General features: G+C 38.8%; 2 protein-coding genes across 12 annotated transcripts in view; one reads left to right on the forward strand and one right to left on the reverse strand.

Moving 5' to 3' along the window:
- The window catches only part of EZH2 (enhancer of zeste 2 polycomb repressive complex 2 subunit), a 51,961-nt gene extending 50,912 nt beyond the window's left edge, over nucleotides 1–1,049 (forward strand). For all 9 annotated transcript variants that reach the window (XM_074842831.1, XM_074842851.1, XM_074842841.1 and 6 more), the window contains exon 20: nucleotides 709–1,049. In XM_074842831.1, coding sequence (XP_074698932.1) covers nucleotides 709–769 — 61 coding nt within the window. In that variant the 3' untranslated portion in view covers nucleotides 770–1,049. The remainder of the gene's footprint in view (nucleotides 1–708) is intronic.
- Nucleotides 1,050–3,227: 2,178 nt separating this feature from the next.
- Nucleotides 3,228–20,185, reverse strand: part of CUL1 (cullin 1) — a 54,458-nt gene continuing 37,500 nt past the window's right edge. For all 3 annotated transcript variants that reach the window (XM_074842865.1, XM_074842876.1, XM_074842884.1), the window contains 14 exons: nucleotides 18,622–18,752; nucleotides 15,596–15,703; nucleotides 15,400–15,506; nucleotides 14,199–14,247; nucleotides 13,526–13,657; nucleotides 12,877–12,994; nucleotides 11,855–11,931; nucleotides 10,951–11,082; nucleotides 9,469–9,561; nucleotides 8,109–8,156; nucleotides 7,936–8,018; nucleotides 6,315–6,420; nucleotides 5,452–5,565; nucleotides 3,228–3,856 (listed from right to left, as the gene is read on the reverse strand). In XM_074842865.1, coding sequence (XP_074698966.1) covers nucleotides 3,776–3,856; nucleotides 5,452–5,565; nucleotides 6,315–6,420; nucleotides 7,936–8,018; nucleotides 8,109–8,156; nucleotides 9,469–9,561; nucleotides 10,951–11,082; nucleotides 11,855–11,931; nucleotides 12,877–12,994; nucleotides 13,526–13,657; nucleotides 14,199–14,247; nucleotides 15,400–15,506; nucleotides 15,596–15,703; nucleotides 18,622–18,752 — 1,379 coding nt within the window. In that variant the 3' untranslated portion in view covers nucleotides 3,228–3,775. The remainder of the gene's footprint in view (nucleotides 3,857–5,451; nucleotides 5,566–6,314; nucleotides 6,421–7,935; nucleotides 8,019–8,108; nucleotides 8,157–9,468; nucleotides 9,562–10,950; nucleotides 11,083–11,854; nucleotides 11,932–12,876; nucleotides 12,995–13,525; nucleotides 13,658–14,198; nucleotides 14,248–15,399; nucleotides 15,507–15,595; nucleotides 15,704–18,621; nucleotides 18,753–20,185) is intronic.

Raw genomic sequence — 20,185 nt, forward strand, 5'->3', positions numbered from 1 at the left:
AATTTCTTCCTATCAGACTGGATTAGCCTTCAGTATTTCTGCCCAGCTCCTAGTTAATTACTGCACCTGCCTCCTTGCACCCTCTGCTCTTGGCAGCTGAGCAGCGGTGCCCTTGTGTTTCTTTTTATGCCAGATACCACAGTAAGACTGACTTGGGCAAAGTGGCTGGTTAAGAGCCTTGTGAACTTGGAACAGCAGCTTGTACAGAGAAGAGTTTAGTGACAAAAGGGACAGACCTGCCCATGAATCTGGTAGGGTTCCCTAGGTACCCACAGGGGTTGTCTTTCCCATTAATTCTTGTGTTAGTACAGAGAAGTGCTCACTCAGATTCTGTTCAGACTTTCTAAAATCACCTCACTTGAAGAAAACAAAGCTGTCCACTGTGTAAGTCAACCTTGAGAAATGCAGTTGCTTTCCACTAGCTAAGAGGGAACTCTAGCATTGCAAGATTTGAGGCAAAAAAGTCTGGAATTTCAGTGTGTTGTTTCCTCTTGGTCAAACTCCTCTAAAGGTGGTTTCTTGAGTGGTCAGCATTGTTCTGCATCTGCAAATTCACACAAGGAATAAAGGCCCCAGCGGGTGAGGAAACTATGGAAAATCTTAAGTACAAGAGTATTCCAGGAGCTGGTGCTGTGCTGTTGTGTCAGAACAACAAAGCTGAAATGTTCAGTGTTACTGGGTTTTAATTTTTTTTTTTTTTAATTTCAGATATAGCCAAGCTGATGCCCTTAAGTATGTGGGCATTGAAAGAGAAATGGAAATCCCTTGACACCAGCTACCTCTTCTTTTAAACAAACAGCTGCCTTATCTTCAGGAATTTCTAGTACTGTGGGCAATTTTAGAAAAATAAAAATGATGCAATTTGAAATTCTGTATTTGCAAAGTACTGTAACAGTAATTTATAGTAACAAATTAAAAAACCCCAACTTTTTATTGCCTTCTCACCAGCTGCAAAGTGTTTTGTACCGATGAACTTTTGCAATAATGTGGTGTGGTACATTTTTCAACCTTGAATAAAGGATACTTGAACTTCTTCATTTTTACTGGAACTGAGTGGGAATTTTGTGTCGGCCTTGAGGAAGCGATGTGAACACTTGCTTTCAACTTGAGCAAAGGCAGCCCTGTTACTTCAGGTCCCATTTAAGATTAATGTGAAGACGTAAACAGTGTAGGAGACTGTGGAACTTCAGCATATAGCACCTAAGTAAAATTTTCAGTAGTTTCAGCAGTTTTCATACACCCTTGGCATGAAGCTACACTTGCAGTCTCTAAAGTGATGGCTGCAGTTTAGAAACTCCTACAGCTAACCTTAGTTTTTTAGGTATTTCTCTACTTTGGCTAAGTCTCCTTAATCTTAACATGATGCATTTGATGGGAGGGGAAAAGGGGGTGTGAGGGGGTGTGGGGGGGTGTGTGTCCCAAAACCACCCCAGAATAGCTGTGATTTCTGGGACAAATGCAACAAACTGAATAACAAAGGCAACAGTAATTACACATACCTTTCTCTTCCTCATCTCCTTTATCTGTAAGCAATCACTCTTTTGACTAGTGGTACAGTTACTATAAATTTTATATATATATATATGTATGTTTTTATCCAAAATTGTTTAGATTGCAGCTAGTTGTCTGACTCTTGTACAAGGCTCCCACATTTATTTCTGATTTGCTGAGCATGAACTCTGTGTCCTCCTGCTCAAAAGAACACAATACTCTCATCAAAACAGCCAGGCACACACTCCTGCAAAACTGGTTTCAAGAAACCCTGTCAATAATGACACTTCCACACCGAGGAGGCTCCAACTCCCTGTTCAACACGAGCTGAAGCAGCACAGCTCAAGCACAGCAGTCAGCTGCCAGTTCCTAAGTAGGAACTGAGAAGTCACAGCCCTCATCTTACTCAGGAGAAAAAAAAAAAAAAAGTCCAAAAGTCAAAACTTACTTTCTCCCTGCTTGGGTAGAACATGACTCTTGCCTGAAGCTGGAGCAACAGCAGCTGGGTTTTAAAAATAGAGCTCTGCAAGAGACAGCAGACAAAGTGTACAAAGCAACACCACTTAAACCAGCACTGGGTTAAGGCTAGGCTTTGAGGCAGCTCAGAGCAGGTTATTTCTGGCCTTCCACATATGAACATTGAGCCTGCTCCTCTCTCACCACACCACTCTTACATCCTGCTATGAAAATCTACTAGCACTGAACTTTCTGCAAGGAAGGTTTACATAAACAAAACACAAACAGCATCTTAAAAGTGCCACACACTCCATCATTCCAAAAGCATCGCATACTCCATCCTTCTAAATTTCAAAAAGCAATCTGAAAATTGAACAGCAAGATGCTTCTCTTACCCATGCTTCAGTGCAAATAAAAGTTCTTTCAGAATAAGAATAACAAGCGTGCAAAATCTCAAGTGGGGTTGAGACTATTTCCCCCATTTTCCAAACAAGTTTGGATCACATCTAATACTGCTCCATTTTTATTTCTTTAAAACCCAGACATTTTTGTAGGTCAGAGTTTAATATAACCATGAAAAATTAATTTCCCTCAGAGAAAAAACAGTATCAACACAAAACTTGGCTCCCTTTTCTTCATGCCAGAGCAAACCCTGAACAAATCACAAATTCTAAGGGGAAAAAGGGTTTGGCTGCAGAAGTTTGGTTCTTTTCACCATGAGAACAGGAGATATAAGTTACCAAAACAGACCTGTGAGGATGGCAGCATTTTGCTTGCAACATCTGGAAAGCCAATACTCATTTCACATGTATATAATGAACACAAAACTCTGTGAGAGGAATGGAATGAAGCCTGGTCAATCAATGTACATGTAACACTCAAAGATATTTTAATTCCCATCACAGGTTGCATTTAATGGGAATTAATCTTTAGGAGCACAATTTCCTGTTCTAGCCAAAGAAAGGGGCAGCCTAAAACCTTATTTATTCAGGGCAGCATCTAGGCAAGTGTGATGCGCTTTATGGCAAACTGAACAATATTAAAACCAGCTCCAATTTCAGATGACCAAGTATTGCCACATGTATTCCAAGTATTTTCTATTCCACGTATCTGTGAAATTGTCACAACCTTTTCTTTTCAAAGCGTAGACATTTCCTCTTAAAAAAGTAGTAACAGGCACATTTCATGACAGATGACAATTAATTTCCACAGAAAACAAAAAGTGCTTAAATCACCAGAAAACAGGGAGAAGGAGGAAAAGCAAAACGAATTTCTATAGCTTTCATAACCATTATACCTTTTATTTACATTTAGAAAGATAAGTCATGAAACTTAAAACAATAAAACCAAATGCAACTTGTACAGAAATCTTTTAATTTTTTTTTTATTTATCACACATTAGAAAATGAAACACACTATACAAATGGTTTTTCATAGCAGATTACACATGGGTCCATTCAGACTCGCTCTCAAAGTGCTGCCAACATTTATAAGTGCTGCCTGTGACGGCAGCTGTTTATCATATAGCCAATGTATTGATTTAAATGCAGTAGCATGCAACCCTTAAAGGAGAAGGGTTTGATTCCTTTCTGTTCTTAAATTAGGTTAAATGGCATTGGTGTCCATATTTACATACTTGAAATGTATCAATCCTGAGCAGTTCTGATGTAAATCTGAGACTGGCTGATGGGAGTCCTGGTCTCAGTTATTAAAAAGGGAGGTCCAAATGGCAGCAGGGTGGCTGCTATGAAGTTCCGTTGCTTTCATTCTTTCCATCACATACCTATTTGCCGAGTGTCACACAGTCAAGTAATTGCTAATAAAAATGTTAAGCCAAGTAACTGTAGGTGTCCTTCTCACCATCCACGCGTTCCAAGTACTCCTTCTCAATCAGAATGTCGATGCATTTCTGTGGGAGAAACAAACCCAAGCGGTGGGACGCTGGCAGAAGAGCCCCCTCCGTGGTCGCTACGAACTTTGAACCATTTTGGCCACTGAGTTTCACGCCAAATAGAGGATGGGAGTAGGCAAAGGGCACAAACCACGGTAATTCACTTGCCTGTTTCTGACCCCATCCAAGCAGACTTCACCAATCTACTACACTGAACTACGTTTACTGGGTGCCAATTCCAGGGCAGTGACTGGGAGATCAACTGATCCTCAGTCTGCTGAGCAGCTTCACAGTAAGACAGCAGTTCAAGAGTTAAACCAAGATGCAGAGCGCTTATTGTAATGTTACTAAAGACAGCAGTTGCAGCAACCAGCTGCCTACTTCGCCTCTTGAGCGGGTGCATCTTTCAGCACTGGTTTATGCAACCGCTCTCTACTGCCTGTTCTATCCCCTCAGGTGTGGACGTAAAAACCACTGGTGGGGCCACTGAACAAATAATTAAATACACCGCTCCCATCCCCAATGTTTTTACTCTAGAAGAGGTCAGGAAGCTGTTCTGCTGAGCTAGTCCACAAGCAGTGGTGCTCCCGCAACGGGGAGAGCAGGAAGAGGTAAGCCTGGAGCAGAGGCTGCTGTAAGCCAGCACTAGTGTGGAAAGATGCAACCAAGCTATTTTACCACTGCCAACAATACAAAACATGCATATTCCAGTGAGAGAAATACAATATTTCTGGGTAATAAGTGGATTGAGAACAGTCCTGGGGAGAAGGACTTGGGCACGTTGGTGGATGATGAGATCAACATGAGCCAACAGCGTGCGTTTGCAGCCCAAAAAGCCAACCAGATTCTGGGCTGCATCAAGAGAAGTGTGGCCAGTAGGTTGAGGGAGGGGATTCTGCCCCTCTACTCTGCTCTTGTGAGACCCCACCTGCAGTGCTGTGTCCAGCTCTTGGGCCCCCAACACAAGAAAGATATAGAACTGTTAGAACAAGTCCTGAGGAGGGCTACCAAGACGATTGGGGGGCTGGAGCACCTCCCCTCTGAGGGCAGGCTGAGAGAGTTGGGGTTGTTCAGCCTGGAGAAGAGACGGCTCCGGGGAGACCTTAGAGCGGCCTCCCAGTACCTGAAGGGCACCTACAAGAAGGCTGGGGAGGGACTTTTTACAAGGCACTGTAATGATAGGATGAGGGGTAATGGGTGGAAGCTGAGGGAGGGGAGGTTTAGATTAAATATAAGGAAGAAGGTTTTTTTACTGTGAGGGTGGTGAGGCACTGGAACAGGTTGCCCAAGGAGGTTGTGGATGCTCCATCCCTGGCAGTGTTCAAGGCCAGGCTGGGTGTGGCTTTGAGCCACCTGGTCTAGTGGGAGGTGTCCCTGCCCTTGGCAGGGGGGTTGAAACTAGACGATCTTTGAGGTCCCTTCCAACCCAAACCATTCTATGTTTCTATGAATACTTCTGGTTAAAATATTTCCTACTCATTTCCAACTCCCAAAATCTGTCCTTACCCATCTCAGCTCCTTAGCTTCCCTTCTAATTCAGAAGCGTGCATTTTGTCTATATATATCCTCCTCACCTCCTGAAATACAGGTTCAGAAATGTGGTTCTCACATACCTTAATTACTGGAACTCGTGGCTTGAACCTCGAGGACAGCTGTGTTAGCACTTCTCCAAGCAGTTGCTGGTGTTTTAAAACCTTCCTCATTTTCATGATTCTCACAATAGCAGCCTGCACAGCAAAGGCAGAAAGGTGAGCTTAGGAGCAAACTCCTTGTCCTTCTGGATAAAGCCATTTTACTTCCCCAGCAGACCACATCTGCTAGTGCAGAAGCATCACCACAGCAAACTTGAGTACCAGCTGGGGAGAAGCTTGCCTACAAACGTCAACTACTCACACAGGCTTTAAGAACTCAGATTCTACGTAGCGTGCAGTCATCAGAAGTGGTTTTGACAGGAATTTTAAGAACTACTCTGCTTATGGTCAGTCATAACTACAGTACAACTGGTACTAAGAGCAACATGAAGCTACTTGTATAACAGAAAGCCTTCTTTAGATTCTTTAGATATTTAACCTTACTGTGACACACTCTTAGTAGTACATTTGTATTTCCTTCTCCTGCCCCTTTGCTTCTCAAGTGGATTCCAAATGATAGAAAAAACACCAAGTCCATACTACTTAGATATTACTAGTTTTCACCCAGGACAGAGGTCTGGTGTGTGTGTGCACCCACAGCACCCGAACACTCATCAACATGATGTTAGAACAAATGTGAAGAAGTGTCCTATCCTGCCTTTCTACATTTTCTATTACAGACTCCCATCACCTTTAAAAGCACTGTAAATACATTTTTAGCTCCACCAATGTGCACTGCAAGGGCACACTGTCTTTTAATAAAACCCCACACTAAGCTTCACTAAAGGATTACAAAGCTGGAATTCTAAGTTCATAGCATGGCAACATTCTGCAAAACAAGTCACCTGAATCAGTAGTTTCCTATCTTCCTCTATATTTTTGTGTGTAGTTTCTTGTTCCTGCTTCTGTTCGGTCTTCATTGGCACATTGATGTTTACTCTTAATTTTTTGCTGTAAAGAAAATCAGAATAAAACAATCAGCCTGTTTAAAAAACAAACCAAACAAAGCACCCACACCCCAAAACCCCCAAACAAAATCCAACTCCAAAGTAAAAGCCACACTACCACAAGTACTTTACAACAAAAGGGAACTTTGGCACTTCTGAAACTTTTAGACAATCTTACTGAAGTTTAAAAAAAACCCCAAACAAACCAACAAATGCCAAACAAACAAACAAAAAAAAATCACAACCAACCAAAAAGACAAAATACCTTTTTGGTGGTCGTTTGTGTATTTCATGACTTACTGAATCCAACCTAGTGATCTGTTAGGTCAAATTAGCACCATACAATTACACTATATTTGAAATATTTCTATGTTTAGTAAGAAGCTTCCAGTCAGTGAACAGGACAAAGAAAGTCAGTGAAAACAGAATCACCTTACAGATTGGATTCTGACCATAATGTGGAGAAATCCATTTGTTCTGTAAAACTGAATTCTGCCTTTCTTTCACACGCTGCCCAGTGCCCACGGTTGTTCTTGGGTGAGCCCGCTGCCAGGCGTGACCGCTCTCAAGACGAAGTGCTGTGTCACAAGTGGCAAAGGAGCCTCAGCACCAGGGCACCAGGGAGCACTGGGCAGTGCTCAGCCTGTTGGCTGCACTGGGAACGCTGCATTGGAGAGGGGATCTGATATTTATTTGGCATAGTCTTGTGCACCATAAATTGGGAACCACCGAGCCGCACCGTGCAGCAACACTGAGCTGTTTCCATCACTGCATTAACGCCACTGACCGTGAATTCTCAAACCTTTAATTATTGGTCAGGGAGGGAAGAAAGCAGATAGAAGGTGAGGTACAAGGAAAGGTTTAAAAATGTTTCTTTCACTTGAGATCTTATCTTCAGGAAGTACTGAACTCCTCACTGAATTTATGTGTGTTTATGTCTATGCTCTGGTAAGCATGACAAAAGGTCACTGCAGTACTGCGAACAGCTTAATACATGAACGTTGAAATCAACACTGGTTAAAGTAGGTAATAAAAACTACTGAAAATCATGTTTATTAAGTTCTCAAATCACTGTACACTCTGAAGTTCTAAAACGAGCCTGCTGATCTTCTCATATTATCTCTAGAGGATGAACATTTAAGACTTTGACCTTTACTTGTCACTGCACACTACTGTAACCTTATAAAATATAATGTATTTTGCTGAGCACATGCAAGTCATGCACCTTGGTAAAAACCAGCACAATTTCTTACCAGAAATAAATTATACAAGAATTAGACAAGAATCAAGGAACAAAAAGGACCCAAAGTCCAAGGTGGATAGCTGAAATCTTACCCATCCCCCTGCTAGCCAACCCTCCCCTTTAAAGCTGGTACATGCTGGATCTCTATTTGAATTGGCACTTGAACCCTGGAGTTTTCATCCCAGGTATATTAGGTTTTACCCAATTTTGAAAGCAGAGAAAGAGGATGCTACCCATTATACACAAGTGATGTATGCTGCTGAAGTTTTTCCTTACTTTTTATAACCAAGAAACAGTTTTATTAATGTATCTGGTTTTAACTCCACCTCATCAACATTGGCATTTTCATCTTCCAAAACCTGCAATAAATAAATAAAACAAACAAGTAAATATTCATTAATACATTTTGCTGAATGTTGAGCAGCTCATAAAAAAGCAAGAATACTTACAAGCAATTTTGATTTCAACAGTATCTGTAGAACTTGTGCCAAGATATCCTACAAAATTACAGAAAATTTTATCAGTGCAGACAGACAGCACCTTTCTCTAACTTAAAATACTTCAGCAAGAATACACGTTTTTAGACTAAGAACCAGTGAGTGCAGAACACTGCAAAATGAGTAAAACAAAAAAAAAAAGCAGTAAACACGTACTTCACAGAAGTGGGTGTTAGGACACATTCTCCTTGTGGTCAGTCAAATAACATCAAATTCTTTAGAAAGACTAATTCCAAAAACCAGATCTTTCCAGGTGCTGTTTTAGGGGCTATTTTGCAAGCAGATTTATAAGTGTAAGAAATAAATTTTCCCAAACCATGCAAATATAGATACGATGGCAAGCTTAAACCTCAGAAAGCAAGCACCCTCTGCTTTCTGATGAACATATTTTTCTTTTCTTGCTTACATGAGGGATCTGTTCTGGTTACTGTCGCTGGTCAGTCACCCAGGTGGCTACACTACCCTCAGTGTTCTGTGCGGGCTCGCAAAGCTGCTATTTTACCACAGCGAAAATCATCTGGGTTTCATGCAGTTAATTTTCAGCTGTAGAAAGTTTTATTCTGGTCCAACCATAATTTGGGCCAAGTATTTACTTTACATAAATAAATATATATGTATATATATCTTCAAGCAAGCATCTACAATAAGTGGCAACCCCATAAGACTTCTGAGTTTGCTGTAAACCAGCAGCAGGAGGAAATTTCTAGATATGCATTTCTAAAAATAAAGATCTTACTGACTAGGCATTGTCTAGCTTCCCAGAAGTCCCAACAGACTTGATTCAAACCTACTAGTAAAGGACACAGCTGCCAAATAAACTGTGGGCTATAAAATCTACTTAGAAAGAAAAGGAGGAAATTTTTTTCCACAAGAGAGAGTGAACCAATGAAACTACAGGCTTGACTAGGTTGATGTATATAAGCCTTGAGATGTAAAGAAAAACAGATGCACAGATCAATCATTTAGGGAAAACTCTGAATTTCCTAGAATGTTGTCTTTTAATATTACAATTTACGTAGCGAACCCCTGAAAACTTCCTACCAGAGCTCAGCAGGAAGCTAGACAATTCACTCCAGGCATGAACAGGAGGATATACACACTAAGATTCATCAGAAGACTAGGCAGTTAGGGTTACAGGAAAGTAAACCAGGAAAATAAGTTGACCAAGGATAGAGCACATGTGGTTCCTTCAAGACAGAAACCGACTCTGGCTTCAAGCATGTCTAATCCCGATGTTTTACGAGAGCAGGAAGAGCCCTGAAGACCAAAAGCCTTGTTCACAAGAGTGTAGTAAAATGTGCAAAGTCACTACCATTTTTATTTGAGTGCTGTCTGTCAGCTGCTGCACGGTATAGGCATCTTCTGTGTTGTACTGCAGTAAAATCGCCATCTGGAATGTGGATGCCTAACATCCAAAAAGAGAGAATGAAGGGGAGAGAGCGGAAATCAGAGAATGAGAATGGACAAACGTATTTTCTGCATTTGAACAGCCTGAAATTCACAAGTTAAACACATACACTGGAGTATCTGGACAACAGATAACAGCCAACTAGTGGTAATCATTACACAATACAGAAAAATCTGATGTTACTTATACAACCAGAACTCTACATTCCAGCATTATCTAAACATAAACCCTAAGATTATGATCATTTAACTAGCAGCAAACACTTTATCAAATCTTCTATTATGGTGTCAAAGTCTTATCTTTCTACTTGCTAACATAATTTTAAATTATTTTCCTCTGTCACTCCCTGACTCCTACCATTTAATCTTCATTAAAATCTACACAGACTACTGTATTCATCCTCACAACCCTCCCAACTCCAGCAGAATAACGAAACCAAATTTATAACCGAGGCAGCTATCAGTGGCTTATTCACATCTACCACTACAGGGTTAACATATGTTGATGACAAGTTCAAAGTCTGAGATTATCTTGTTTCTTCTCACTGTTGTGAACTCCCTCCTCTGTCTACTTTTTGAGAGAAAGCAGACAGGAAAGCATAAGCAGCGTGAGATCTTATGCAAAGAGGTCTCACACAACCCAGTTCAACACCTGCTTAGACCACAAGTAATGCATTCCCTTTTCTAAGTCAATTTTCTTTTAAACATAGATCTTAAGTATCAGTACAGTAAATAAATCAAACATATAATAAAGGTTCTATTAATCATAACACCAAGAGCCATCTGGGGAGGGCTAACATTTATGTTCACTTCAGTAATACACAGATCTGTTGCCATCAGGTCTTGCATCTGTGCTTTGCTTTATTTAAAGACAGTAGTATTATTCACAGGAATAAAGCTAATGAATGCATGTGAGCATCGTAAATAGTAGCTAAACATATATGTGTGTGTATACATATGAATGTACACACACTCCCCCCCATCCCCCCCAATTAAGGAACTGAACGATTTAAAATACTTAATTGTGATATATCATTACATACTGTTAATTAGTATTTTGACATACAAATCAAATACAATATATAATGCTCAATTCATGGTATTATCTATTAAAATTTGTGTGCAGGCGCAGGTATTCACATGAACTCCACTACTTCAACATCTACATGCTTCACCATTTTAAACACATTTATCTGCACAATGGTCCTTTAAAGTATGGAAAAGCAATTATCTCCAAATGAGGAGTAAAGAGTCTATGCAGGTCATCCACATAAGGCAAGAGCAGCGGAGCAGAGCGTGAACGCGTGTCTTTTAAGCCATGAGCTGCATCCCGTCCTCTCGATGCAATCATCACCAAGTGTTCCTACTGGCATGATGTTATCCTTACCTGTAACGTGTATCTGTTTTTGAAACAGTTGGTAACCAATTCCCCTTTGGACAGCTGATACAACCATGTTAATTTTCTTCCACTATGGCGACTGGCATAAAATGCAGTAAATCTCTGATAGCTCCGTTCTAACTGTATAAAAACAACAACAACAACAGATAAATAAAGAATACTATTTACCTTAATTTACCATTATTAGTACACGCTCTGGAACCAACAAAGGAGAATCAAATCTGATCACCCTTGGCTGCCATGTTGTCTGAATATGACAAACAGAAATACAAAGTATTCAAATTCTTCAGACTGGATGAAAACTTCCCTTTGTTACGAGTTTCCCCTTTAAAGTGTTGTTAAAGACGCTTATTTAGGTTTGTATTGAAGTTCCATTCTTCCTTATAGGATACATTAAGCAAGGCTAGAAAGGTGATTTCTTTTAACGACCTTCCATCCTCCAGGTAACAGCAGTTAAAACTTATTTCTCATGTTAATTATTCCTGTCTTGTCTGCTCTGGATAAGCACTCAACAGAAAACTAATGATTATAATATCTAAAGATTTTACTGGACAAAGCCAAAGCAACAGGGAGAAATATTTTTCTTAAATAAAAGTATACACAGAAAAATACACTAACAAAGATTTGCTTCAGTTACTGTTGAATGTTTTGAAGAAAGATTCATTAACCAGGGTCTTTCCAGAGGTGAAAACAGTTAAGTATTTCACACAGTTTTCTCCTACTACCTTACTCACTTATCTTGTTCCAAATATAACCCAGCCAAATAGGCAAACAAAGAGACACTTCCGTTCCTCTCTGACACACAACAAAACGGGAGGGGACACCAGCCTTGTAAAACAAATTTCTCGCGTGATCATTCCACATTGGGATGAACCGTGTGCGAGCGCCTCACCTCAGAAGGCAGAGCAAACGTGCAGGACTGCTGGAACGGCCACGATCCAGAACTCAGCACCTGGATGCTGAAATCCACTGGAAGAGAGGGGAAGAGGCTGAGCTGCGTTATCCCCCTTGCTCCCTCCCCCTCCTTCAAACATGCAGTCCCAGTTCTAACACAAATAAGAAATGGTTCTGCATTTTGCTCAAACTAACATGGTGAAAAGTCATTAAGCTCTACCTATTTTTTTTTTTATTCAGACCATAAACCAAGAGAATTCATGTGAGATGTCGCTTTAAATTTACTGTGACAGTCACTCAACTGCCTCTCATCTGTAGAAGTTACTACGCTGTTTCTACCCTCACAATGGACTTCTCTTTTAACATGCAAGTGTAAAAATTTTAAGTGTTCATTTTTATGTGTAACCAAAAGTCATCACAGTACACAACTGCAAGAATAAACATTTCACATACTTTTAAGGCATTTTGGGCAAGAATAATACAAAAACTAAGTGAAATTTAGGCCTGTCAACATACAACTCCAAATGTAATCCAACAAATAATTATCAATTCTTTAAAGAACTTGCTTCAACGTGCTTCAATGAAAAAAATATTTCTTTATAAAAAAGTGATAGGGCTAGCAACCTAAAAACACAATATCCTTTTTTCCTTAATACTTTTACACAAGTATGAACTTAAGCCATGTTGTGCTCAAAATCAACTGTTTAAACAAAAACATCTTTCCAATCAAAAAAAAAAAAAGAGACAGGATATTCAACTTAATTTAGTTACATACCTAAACATGAGCTGCAAAATCAGGAGGAGGCTACCCATAACAGAAGATATAAAGTGCTATTAGAAGACAAAGTACAGACCTAAAAGACTAATTTAAAAATCCTATCTATCTTGGTCAAAATAATACAAATTCTAACTTCTGGGGGTATGATGTCTAAACCAATTATTTCCCTCATATAGTTAGCTCTGTAGAAATAAGAGGAAGCTAAACTACTCAACAGTAACTTAGGTAAATGTATTACTTACAATCTAATGGTTCTGAATTGGTCAGGTGCTTTTTAAATTGCTCATTCAAGTCCTTGCTTACACCAATATCTTGGAACATCCGCTGCAGCTTGGAGGTATACTCAAAACCACAAGCTTGCTGTATTTTAAAAGCACAGATATGTCAGCAAGACACATTTTTGACATTGGAGAATGAGAAGAACAAAGCATCGGAACCTATTTTCTTAAGATGTACAAAGTTCAGTATTTCCCTTACTCAAAGTACTGATCCAAACTAGACATGCTCTTTAACTGTCATCAAAAACTGAAGAAAATGATGTTTAAAAATGAAGCAACACACATAATGAGAAGAGTATTAGATTGGCTTTTGCTTGACCCTGAATGAACACGGGTTAATGAAATTAAGTAACTTTTCAGCAGTCATTCCCCTGGATAATTATATCCATGTCAGTCATCTGAATAAGAATAATTAAGTTTAACTCCATCTTAACTCCAGTGGACAGACATGCACTACGAGCTCCGAGGAGGTAAAAAAACCCCCAAACCCCTAGATTGTGCATTTTTCTATTGTACATAAAATAATGAAATGAAAGGACATATATCATTGCTTTCCAAGGCAGGCTGAGGACCTGCAAGATGGTAGATCATGGGACAGTCATGGAATACTCACTTTTAGTTTAGAGATCATGCTTGCTTCAGCATCATCACTAGCACTGTTCTGATGTACAAGTCTTTTTGCCAGCATTTTGGCATAGAATTTTTGAAACACATCTTTATCTTCAATGTACTTGAAGACAACCATCTGGAAAAGCCAAGATAATTTGTAAGGAAAAAAAAAAATATTTAAGCATTTGTCTTGAAAAAGCTATAGCAGTAGCTACTTCATTTGCACTTAAAATTTTTAAGGCCAGGGATTTTTGTTGGGGGGTTTTTTTTTGAGGGTGCAGGGTAGTGTGTGTTTGTTTTAAATGTGGATTCTATTTTAAACACATTAACTGTATATTCCACATGTACGGTCTTATGTATGAATAACTATGTAGTGTGTATATGTAATTATATAAAAATATATTGTAGAAATTATATATATGTGTATATAAAAATGAAGTAAAAGCATAAATCCCATTTAGCCACTTTAAATCTGCTGTAAAGGGCTTTTTTTAAATTAAAAAAATATAACCAACAAGCCACACAAAAATGAAGATTATTACTGAAGAGCTGAAATACTAAGTAATGAAATCAAACATAAAAAATAAAAGGTTTTCTCTCATCTGACTTGTATAACAACCAAATATTACTAACTTGTCAAAGCTTACACAGAAGAGATGTATTTATAGACATCTTACCACTTGATTGAGTGTATCTTCCAATTCTGCTTCTTCTGGATTCTTTGAGCTGCAATTAAAGAAATGCATATTCAATGACTCCCAAAACTGCCGAATTAAAACAACATATGGATGTATACGGAAATTTCATAAATAAAGGAACACAGATTTATTAGTTCTGGGATCAAAGATTCTTCAGAGAGGAAATAGTGTAATGAAATGAACAGTTCTCTTCACTACTCCACATGAAAGCAATTCTGAAGTATGCAATTTTTAAACAAGAGGTTGAAGTCCTGGACCATGAATTGCTCAGGACTTCCTGATAGGCTGGTGCTTCTCAGGATTTCTGGGCTTAAACATAGATCTCTCTCTTCCTGCCTAAATACTATCTTAGGTAGTACAGTGGAAAGAAACCAGCTCGTAGAGCTGGGTCTTGACTGGCTGAGAGCTCAGGTGGCCCCCCCAGTTTTCCTCCATATCATGCTTGTCCATGAGGCATACCCAGAATCTACCCTGCAGAAAGCTAGTATTTATAAAGGGGAAAATAAATCCTTTGCTGAAGGAAGGAGGGGATGGGGAAGGGAAAAGTGAGCAAGTTGTTCTGGTTTTGGATTGTTTGGTGGTGGGTTTTTTCCTCCCCCAAAACAGCTAGAAGAAGTTGCCAGTGACAAAACTGACACCAATCCAGCATGAACTGAACTGATACCAACTCAGCGTAGGAGCTGCTGAATCATTTGAAGCCAAATACCTTAATTAAATTACGAACCATGGGAGATTAGAAAGCAGTTTTTGTCCTCCTCAATTTCTGCCCAGATGGAAGAAGATATAGAGAAAACAACAGGAGGAAAGCAAGAATTTTAATGGAAAAAATGGAATGTGCGTCTCTTCTTTACAACATGTAACAGAACTCAAATTTGGGGGACACCCCCCTCCCCAAAAAACCCCTTCTGTTTTATTAAAAAAAATAGAACTTAGTTTCCTATAAGGAAGAAAGGTTGCAGATTTTTTATTATTTACCCCCCTCTTCTTTAAAAAATAAACGTAAACTCCATATAATCTTTAGGAACAGCCCTATTTAAATTTTTGTCTTCAAAATTTGGTATAATTAGTTTTTCCTGAAATGTTAAGTTCTGTTTCTGAAAACACAATATAAAACTTCATATGCTAAAATCTTTTAAAACAAAAGCCAACCTGAAATAATAATCTGTCTTTGAAGACGTACCTTTTCTTTAGTAAAGAGTCACAGTATCGTGCCAGTAGCTCTGGGGATTTACTAGATGATTGAGCCATTTTTGTCACTGCATTATTATTTATAAATCGACCACAAGCCTATAAATCACAAAAGACAGTGAAATTTTGGGAGACAAAACACTGAATAGAAAAAAAAGCATTCACCTTATGCCACTATATATACTTACTTTGTCTAGTGCAGCCACAAAGCCGGCATCATTGTTGAATGCAGACATGACTAAAGCATTGTACTTTTTATGGACATCCAACACTGTCTGTACATACATTTTTGGATCCTGTAAAATAAAGAGAGATTGGTTTTGCAACCCATTGACTTTCTGCTTTCTACTTCCTCCAAAATGGAGCTACTCGCTGGCCTAAGCAAATTTTTATGGGGGAAGTCTACAAAGTATTAGAAATCTTTTAGAAGTGAAATAGTACCCAGACTAGTTTAGGTCCTATGTCCAGGACTGATTTACATTAGCACAAGCTTTCATTTACAGCAACCAGAGTGCAGAGTGTACCACATTATATAGCACAAAAGGAAACAAACCCACTTACTCAACCACTGCAAACATTCCTAAGAAGGACATTTTCAGAGACAGAAGCTTAATTTGAATCAGACCTGAGAGAGCTGGACAACCATAAAATGGCAGCTGTTCTAGAAGAAACCCTCAAAATAAATCTCTGCAGTAAAGTGTATCCCCAATAGGTACAACTTAGTACAGAGACCTCAATCATTGTTGACAGTTCTTAAAAATTATCCACTCAACACCTAGTGGCAGCCAAATGCCAATAAACATCAAGTTTATGGCACTCACAGACTGCGTCCTAGGTGCAAGTACTGATCTCTGCATGTCAATAAAGACAGAGTGGCGTCAGAGTAGGAACTGTGAAAGGCAACTAGAACACCAGGCAGACTGGGCAGCTACTGAACCACAGACTAAAAAGGCTAGAAGTCTTTTGAAAGGACCTATGACCAAGATTTACAAAATCAGAAGGAGGACTGAAAAGATCACTAAAAGCCACATTTTATAACTACAGGGCACTTGATGAAAGTTATAGGAAACGAGTTTAAGACCGATAAAATAAAGAACATCTTTACATATAAGGTAGTGGACTTCTGGAACTTGCTGTCACAGGAGGTTGTTGGAAGCAGATAATATCAGCAGGTTCAAGAACAGATTAGACAAACTCATGGACAATAGGTCCATAAATAAAAACTAAAAGGGCTGTGCATGGAGGTACTCCCATAACATTCCTACTGTAAGAGCTCTGGATGCTGGCAACAAATGGCAAGAGATCAGGATCCTGAAAAACATTTCCTGTTGCCACTGAAGACAGACATAGACTATGTGGACCACCGATCTAATGCCATGCTTAAGATAAAGAACTGAGATTACTGAGAACCTCCCAGACAAGAAATTCAAGTGGACTTGAAGTACATTTGGAAAGGTGTCTACTGATTACAAGGACTCCAAAAAAAAAAAAAAACAAACCAAACTAAAAGGCACAAAAAGCAGTAATCTTCTGACTAAAGAGCAGTCTCGTTAATACAGTTAATGAGGTCTAGAGCACAACTCATTCTGCAGTAAAACACCTAAAATAGGTCAGATGAGTCAAGCTGGTATGATTACTTCTCTCCACTGACTACAGAAAAACTGAGAAGCATTTGCTCAGCTGATTATCTGTTTAGGCAGAATCAGTCCTACCTAAGTGTGACAGAGGGCTAACAAGGCAATGATGAATAGTGATAACAGTGGCATGAAGGATACTGGAAGAAGAGGCAAGATGGTTCCCGAGGGAGACAGCCAGAGATACTGTTATGAAAAAGAACAAACGTGTGGAAAAGAAAAGGAATGAAGGAGAAAGATGAAGAAACAAGAAAAAGCGTCATTATCAGGAAGAGTTTTGTAATGGGTGAAGTCAAAAGAACTAACACATACAAGTCTCAGGCTTCCCCTCTCTAAAAGATGAACTAATTCCTGGAGAAAGAGCTTTCATTTTTCTGGGAAATTTTTCAAGGCCTAAGTACAAAGAAACCCACCCAAGAGTGATGGCCACTAGGGGGATGTGTCAGCCATTGAGCACATCCAATTTCAACATCTAAGGTGATGTCTACAAACGAAGCTGTAGATTCCTGAACTTGCTTTCATGATTCATAAAAGATCAACACTGCTAAAAAGCTACACACTTAAAACTACAGAAGAGACCAACAGACACTATACAAATGTAAAACATTTTAATCTGTGCTAAAAAGTTTTTACTGTTCTCCGTGTAGTCATTACAGATTACTGCTTTACTGATTAATAGTATGAAGCTATTTCAAGAATATCTGAGGCCAATAACAGATTAAAATGAACTCTGTCAAAAATCAAAGTTAAACCCCATTTTAAATAAATTTTACCAGAATCTATAATCCTATCCTAATTTTGCTGTGTGCAGTGTTTCATTCTATTATTTTTTTCTAGAAAATGTCATGTTGTTCTATAGACAAAAAGGTTAGCTAAGGGTTTAAACAACTTCATGTTGCTGAGATTCAACCCTAAGCAATACAAAATTAAATCCGAAATCAGAATTATAGGATAAAATCAAGAAAGCCAATTATATGGCTAAATGACCACAGTGTTGCAGAAGATCTGACCTGCTCCTTATTTTGTGACCAACCATTTCAGTTACCTCTTCCTCCTTTCCATTTCTCATGCTTTTCTGAATAAAGCCATTCACCAAAAAATTAAAACCAACAGAAACTTTCTCCATACAGTCCCATCTCAGTGACCCAGGTCAGAAGTCTAGAAGATGATGAAATAAAATACAGTCTACTGGAGATAATGCTTCTTGAAATAGTGGACTTTCAGGTGTAAGTGTCGGATGTTGTATTTACACAGCCAGCTTTCCAAGCAGCATGATATCTGACAGAGTGCAAAAACTCAGAAGGAACACCACCCCTCACTCCCCTCAAAAAAAAAAAAAACAAACCACCCACCAAAAAGCAACCCATAACCAAAAGCTCAAAGAGTAGTAACAGTGATATGACTGTTGTTTTAAGCCTACTACCAACATTTGAGAATTGCCTAGGAATTGCCTAGTCCTCACAAATTAAATCAGTGAGAGGGAAAACATAAGCAAACTGGAAATATCAGGAAGCATTTACCCTCCTCTAATGTAAAACTGGCAGCAACCACACACAGACTTATTTTGATGGGATACTTGCATTTAGAGCAGCTTCTCCACATTTCTCAATTGCAGCTAGACCCTGATTATGAATGTGGGTTTCCAAAAGTTTTTTCAGCTCTCCAAGGCCATCCTGGATTCGAGATACAAGGTTATACATGCGTCCCAAGTCTGGAAAAAAAAAAAAAAAAAAAAGGAAAGCCAGCATCTCCCATTAGTACTGGTTATGTCTTCAAATTCTCATTTACAAGTTGCCAATAGGAGTTAAACATCCATCATCAATGAAAACATATGCGCAATTGCTCCTGTAAAGAGCCAGAAAAAGCTACAGCAAAAAATTATACAGTGCAGCAAAACTTTGCACTAACCTGGAAAGCTAGGACTAGTTAGAGAAAACAACCTCTTAATATTTAAGATCTGTTTTACCTTCACAATGCTACATAAACCTCAAGAAAAAAAAAAAAAAATTACTTCGACTATAGAAATATATTTACTTCTGATTTCTAGTTTTCATAAATTTAAATAGGTGCCATGATTTTAAAATGGAGTTAAAACCCTCTTATTTAGATGAAGTTTTGAAGTGTTCCCATGAATTAGGACTGCCATTAGCGTTACTGCTGGCTGTGCTAAGAGCACAACATTTGCCAGCTGGCCACTGTCCATTAAATCTTATTCTGAACAGGACAGTTCTCAGCGATCTAACAGCACCTGTAGCCTTTTGTATATTAACACTTCTGCTTGGGGCAGCATCAGTGGTAACAGTTGGAAATTTAAGGCGAAATGTTATGTATTGATATGACCTTAGCAGATAAACTGAAACATTAGAAACCAGATTTGCTCCACTAAAGCACTGTCAATAAAGATGTTTCTTAAAAAAATGTTTAAGTAGCTGATTACCAGTAGAAGTAACTGCATCTCATGGAAACAAAAAGCACTACCATGAAACAAAACTAAAAAAGGTAAAACCAGATTCGATGTAATTTCACATATGTTAAAGATTCATATCAAAATCTCACCAGTTTTCAGCCAAGACTTTCCAAAATCAATTAGTAATTTCGTAAATAAATTTGGAAATCAAAATCAATTAGTAATTTTGGAAAGTCTAATACTGAAGAGGGTTTTGATTTTATTACTCATTTTCAACAGGGCAGGTGCTTTGTACTTTCTGAGTACAGAACTTTTTTTACAGAAAAATAATTAAAAAAGCAAGCTTTAATATGGCCATAAACCAGGTACACAAATGCACTAGTTACCCTTGTAATCTTGCCCTCTTGAACAGGCACTCAAGTGAAACAGTAAACAACCAAATTAGTTACTGTACACCAAGAGGATATTTCACCTTGTTGAATCCATCTTAAGGTTGTCAGCAGCATGTAGCTCTTCTGTAAGGAATTCTCTGAGGGGCTTATGAGCAATTTATTACCACTTGAGGATTATCAGATTAAATTAAAACAGAGCAATCAAGCAGCTGTATCACTACCTAACTGTGCAATACAACACACAGAACTTGATGCCTTTAGTACTGAAGCGATGACACCTCTATTCAGACCCATTCCCGTATAATGCTTTCCACTCCTTAAAACTTTGGCAAGCTTAAACTTTTG

The sequence above is a fragment of the Strix aluco genome, chromosome 1, assembly GCF_031877795.1.
Source record: "Strix aluco isolate bStrAlu1 chromosome 1, bStrAlu1.hap1, whole genome shotgun sequence".
Taxonomy (NCBI): Eukaryota; Metazoa; Chordata; class Aves; order Strigiformes; family Strigidae; genus Strix; species Strix aluco.